Source organism: Solanum tuberosum, unplaced genomic scaffold (genome assembly GCF_000226075.1).
Source record: "Solanum tuberosum cultivar DM 1-3 516 R44 unplaced genomic scaffold, SolTub_3.0 scf00406, whole genome shotgun sequence".
Classification (NCBI taxonomy): domain Eukaryota; kingdom Viridiplantae; phylum Streptophyta; class Magnoliopsida; order Solanales; family Solanaceae; genus Solanum; species Solanum tuberosum.
This window is the reverse complement of record NW_006239327.1, coordinates 68,485-74,319: the sequence shown is the minus strand read 5'-3', so window position 1 is coordinate 74,319 and position 5,835 is coordinate 68,485. Positions and strand designations below refer to the sequence as shown.

General features: G+C 35.7%; 1 protein-coding gene across 1 annotated transcript; it reads left to right on the top strand.

Moving 5' to 3' along the window:
- Positions 1 to 1,440: 1,440 nt before the first annotated feature.
- LOC102582261 (probable LRR receptor-like serine/threonine-protein kinase At3g47570) lies at positions 1,441 to 5,102 on the top strand. Its single transcript, XM_006362553.2, has 3 exons — positions 1,441 to 2,347; positions 2,442 to 4,433; positions 4,575 to 5,102. The coding sequence occupies exons 1-3, from the start codon at positions 1,441 to 1,443 to the stop codon at positions 4,922 to 4,924; spliced, it is 3,249 nt and encodes a 1,082-aa protein (XP_006362615.1). The 3' UTR covers positions 4,925 to 5,102.
- Positions 5,103 to 5,835: the final 733 nt, after the last annotated feature.

The window sequence follows — 5,835 nt, the reverse complement described above, 5'->3', positions numbered from 1 at the left end:
GGCCACCACATTCATTTTATTTAAAAAAAAGAAGTTGTTTTTGAAAAATATTTCAAATTTCATTTTTTATGCCACCCCACCCAGTCCCGTCCCGTCAATTTTTTTTTTAAGAAACAACTATTTTGGAAAATATTTCAAGTTTAAAAACAATTATTTTTTATGCCAACTCCCCCTACCCCGGTGCGCCATCCCATAAAAAAAATCAGTTCATTTTAAAAATTGTTTTTGAAACATATTTCAAATTAAAAAAAAAATCATTTTTATGCCACCCTTACCTGCTAGCCTGCGCGACCCCATCAATTTTATTTTTTTTAAAAAATTATTTTTGAAAATTTTTTTCCTCGGTCAAATCTCATGGTCGGATTTTGGAATGGTTATCAGAGTCTTGTCCTAGTTTGGGTGTCGGGATCGGGTCCTAGATCAATTATCGGGGTTGATTTTCGGATCATAAATTATTTTTCTAAAGAGTAGTTTTTAGTCTCAAGCCAAAAATTAAAGATATTTTCTGAAAAATATTTTTCATTCACCAACCAAACATTAAAAATTATTTTCTACTCACCAACCAAATATGAGAAAATAAATTAGAAATCCAGTTGTTTTCCAAGAAAATATTTTCCAGGAAAACATTTTTCTCTCGGAATTTCTTCTTTCTATTTTCTTGTTCTTACAAGTTGCCACTATTGACTTATCTAGCAAATTCAGTTTTTTCTTCACAAATTATTTCTTCGTTCATATATTAATTCGTCCCCTTCTACAAAGTCAATGGATTTCCTTTGGAAAAAAGAAGAAGATTAGGCAAAACACAAAACTATTCATATTGACTAATGTGCCCAGAGTTTATGTAATCAAAGTACTAAATACTCGTTTAGTCTCATATTACTTGGCCTTGTTAACACTAGTAAAAGTTGACACTCTTTAAGTCTTAACCTAAAGTATACTCCAAAAACTAATGGCAGTACTCAAAATGCAAGGCCACAAGTACTTATCAGAAAGACCAAGACTTAAATTTGAGGTTCAAGTTTCTTGCACATCTCATTAAACATAAAATACATTTTCCCTGTATTGTCGCCATTTTCTATTCTTCACTAAAAGAACTTGTCGAACTAACTCGATATTGACACTCTAAACCAAAATATACTCCATAGACTAATGTCAGTATATTGGTATTCGTGTGAATTTGATATCAATCATGACTATATGAAAAGTCCACATATGGTGAATAATGCCAAAGAAATATGACTTGAGAATTTCCATGGACTGGTTGAGGGGAGGAGACTGGACTGTTGACTCAGACTCACTAATACAACTTGTAGTACTAAAAAAATTTACACTCCAATGAATTTGATATCATTAGATATACACATAATCTAAGATCATTTATTTGCCTCATCGATCAATTCTTGTTTTAGTAAAAAGAGAGATATCAATCTGCTATTAGTTATGGGAAGAAGTTGCAATCTTCTCTTTGCACTTGTGGTTTTCATTCTGCTCCATACTTCATTCTCTACTGTTCCAAATATTAGTACTGATGAAGCTGCTCTTCTTGCATTAAAATCTCACATTTCTTTTAGTCCTAACAACATCTTAGCAACCAACTGGTCTTCTTCCACCCCTGTTTGCACCTGGATTGGAATCACTTGCACCTCCCGACACCATCGAGTCACAGCTTTAGACATTTCTAGTATGCAACTTCATGGTACCATTCCTCCACACCTTGGAAACCTCTCATTTCTTGTTTCCCTCAATATTAATAACAACAGATTCCATGGGAATTTACCCCAAGAGTTGGCTCATTTGCAGAGGTTGAAATTGATTGATGTCACAAGTAATAACTTAACTGGTGCCATTCCAACATCTTTAGGTTTGCTAGTAGACCTTCGCATTTTGCGCCTGTCTAGCAATCAATTTTCCGGAAAAATCCCATCTTCCCTTTCCAATCTAACAAAGCTGGAAGTGTTGAGAATAACGGGAAATTTTCTCGAAGGAGAGATCCCTCGAGAACTTGGTGATCTTCATTACATGACTGCTTTAAATCTGGAAAGTAACCATCTTACTGGCTCTATACCACCATCAATTTATAACATTACAACCATGCGAATCATTGGTCTTACCAACAATAATCTTACTGGTGAGCTTCCAACAACTATATGTGACTATCTTCCAAACTTGGAAGGGCTTCACCTCTCAACAAACATCCTAGGTGGCATTATTCCACCAAACTTGGAAAAATGCAAAAAGCTCAAAGTCTTGTCATTGTCTGTCAATGAGTTCACTGGAACTATACCGAGGGAGTTAGGCAACATAACAAATCTTGCAGAATTATACCTTGGATTGCTGCACTTCGAAGGTAGTATTACATCTCCTAGCAAGAATATTTAATTTTTTTCTTTTTCACTTTTCCACCAATTTAGTACTCATATATATATTTCCCCACTTAACAGGAGAGATACCAGTGGAGCTAGGTAATCTTAAGAAACTACAGATTCTGTCATTATCCGGCTGTAAGCTTACTGGTTCCATCCCCACAAGCATTTTCAACATGTCAGCGCTGCGGGCAGTCGTACTTGACGAAAACATGCTTTCAGGTAATCTACCAGCAGATTTAGGCAGTGGGATCCCCAGCCTAGAAACATTGTTTTGTGCAAACAACTATCTGAGTGGATTTATATCTGCTACTATCTCAAATGCTTCAAGACTCAGTGAGATTGATCTTTCAATCAATAGTTTCACAGGTCCAATTCCTCAATCACTTGGTAACTTAGAAAACCTTGAGGTTTTGGACCTGCAGGTGAACAATTTTGTCAGCGATTCAGCATTGAGCTTCCTGACATCTTTGACACACTGTAGGAAACTGAGAGAACTCACCTTTGCTAAGAATCCCTTGGAAGGTTTTTTCCCTGCATCAATTGGAAATTTCTCTGATTTTCTGCAATTTTTCGAAGGATGGACTTGTAAACTGAAAGGCTCCATTCCTGGAGAAATTGGTAATCTTACCGGTGTGATAAGGATAAATTTTTCACAAAATGATTTGACTGGACATATTCCAAAAACTATCCAAGGCATGCTGAACCTTCAAGAATTTTACCTAGAGAGCAACAAGATAGAAGGAGTCATACCAGATTCTATCTGCAATTTAAAGAATCTTGGAGCATTATTCTTGTCAGGTAATCAATTTTCTGGTCGCGTGCCACCTTGCTTAGGAAAAGTTACCAGTATGAGATATCTTTCTCTAGCTGATAACATGCTTAATTCGAGTTTACCCGAAAGCTTGGGGAGCCTTCCTGATCTCATAGAGTTCAATTTTTCATCCAATTTATTGCATGGCAAAATTCCTATTGAGATTGGAAATTTAAAGTCTGCAACACTCATTGATCTGTCAAAAAATGATTTTTTTGGTATGATCCCTAGCACTCTAGAGGGTCTGGATAGATTGATTAGTCTTTCTCTAGCACATAATAAATTAGATGGGCCTATTCCAGATTCATTTAGAAAAATACTGGCCTTGGAATACTTGGATTTGTCCAGTAACAATCTTAGTGGTGAAATCCCAAAGTCATTAGAAGCTCTTGTGTATCTCAAATACTTGAACTTCTCATTTAATGAATTCAGTGGAGAAATTCCCACGGGTGGTCCTTTTGCAAATGCCACAGATCAATCTTTCTTGTCCAATTATGGGCTCTGTGGTGATTCTAAGTTTCATGTTTCACCATGCGTCATCAAATCTCCCAAGAGGTCAAAGAAAAAAAAGGCAATTTTGGTTTTGTACATCCTTTTGGGAGTAGGTATGCTATTTCTTGCATTAGCCGTCACATATGTATTTTTGAGATTGAGAAAGAAAAAAAAGAATGCAGGTCAAGCTGATGTGTCTCTGATAAAATGTCATGAAAGAATTTCCTATTATGAACTTGAACAAGCAACCGAAGGATTCAATGAAAGCAACTTGCTTGGTAACGGGAGTTTCAGCAAGGTCTACAAAGGGATACTTAAGGATGGTACTCTTTTGGCTTCAAAGGTATTCAATGTGCAATTGGAGGGTGCATTCAAAAGTTTTGATACAGAATGTGAGATGTTGCGCAATCTCCGCCACCGAAATCTGACCAAAGTCATCACCAGTTGCTCCAACCTTGATTTCAAAGCCTTAGTGTTGGAATACATGTCCAATGGGACACTTGATAAATGGCTATACTCTCACAACTTGTTCTTGGATTTATTTCACAGATTAGATATAATGATAGATGTTGCATCTGCAATGGTCTATCTCCACAGTGGTTGTTCAAATCCTGTGGTGCATTGTGACTTAAAGCCAAGCAATGTCTTGCTAGATCAAGAAATGGTTGGCCATGTCAGTGATTTTGGCATTGCAAAATTGTTAGGTGCAGGGGAGACTTTTGTTCAAACAAGGACAATAGCAACCATTGGATATATTGCTCCAGGTTTTTAAACTTTTACAGATTCCTCATGTTTTTAGAATACCTGAAAAATATTAATTATTTCCCCATAAATATGATCAGTTTTCACATATTCCTCGATAATTAGGAAGCTTTTTTTTATATCATTTTCAACCATGATTGCAGAGTATGGACAAGATGGAATAGTATCCACGAGCTGTGATGTTTATAGTTTCGGCATCCTGATGATGGAGACATTTACAAGAATCAGACCAGGTGATGAAAGATTTACTGGTGACTTGAGCATACGACGTTGGGTAAGCGATTCTTTTCCAGATGAGATTCATAAGGTGGTGGATGCTAATTTGGTACAGCTAGAGGATGAACGAATTGACGCAAAGATGCAGTGTCTGTTGTCTATCATAGAGTTAGCTTTGAGCTGCACTTTAGTGACACCTGATGCAAGAATTAGTATGGAAGATTCTCTTTCAACACTTCAAAAGATCAGGCTCCTGTTTGTCAATAGTCGCCGCTAGGTGGAATTAGACCATCCCCTTATGATTGATGCTTGATTACCTATGTCAATTCCGCTATTTAAGATGAATTCAGTTTTGTACTTCATATTATGTACTCTTTCACTTTCAAAACATCACAGATTTCTTTCAACCATATGGTAGCTGGAATGGTGATTTTCCATCTACTGGAGTTTACAATTAGTCTTTCTAAATATTGACACTCTTAAGTCTTAACCAAAAAACACTCTGAAGACTAAACAACACTATAGGGCCTCCAGGTTGCCTGTAGCATAGCCAATACCATTTTCCAGTCCATAATAATGCAGTAACCTGTTCCTATCATCTACATATCCTTTCATAATTTATACATCATTCTATTTTAAAAAAATATTTACATCGTTATCTTTACAAGAAAATTATTTACATACTTCAAATTACATTTGGAGTTGGAGATTATCATACAATGTGAAAGTCGGAAAAAATCATGACTATACTTAAACACTATGAAAAGACCACATATATATGGTGAATATAATGCCAAAGAAATATGACTTGAGAATTATCAGGCTCAAAATTTCCATGGAAAAAAATGTATGGACATTAAAGAGCAAAATGATGAAGTGTTGAGTGGAGGAGACTGGACTGTTGACTCAAGGTGTGTTTGGTACGGATTTTCCAATTTTCCATGTTTGGTTGGCTTAAAATGTTTTTCAAATTAACTCATTTTCCTCAAATTTAAGAAAAACATTTTCCAAAACTCTATTTCACCCTTTAATTTTTTTTCTTACACTACCCATAACCCGTACCCGACCCTCCCTATTCAAAAACAAAATTAAAATTTTTAAATAAAAAATTTAAGAATTATTTTTGAAAAATATTTCAAATTTTAAGATTTTTTTACATCATCCAACCCCTACCACCTCTACCTCCAC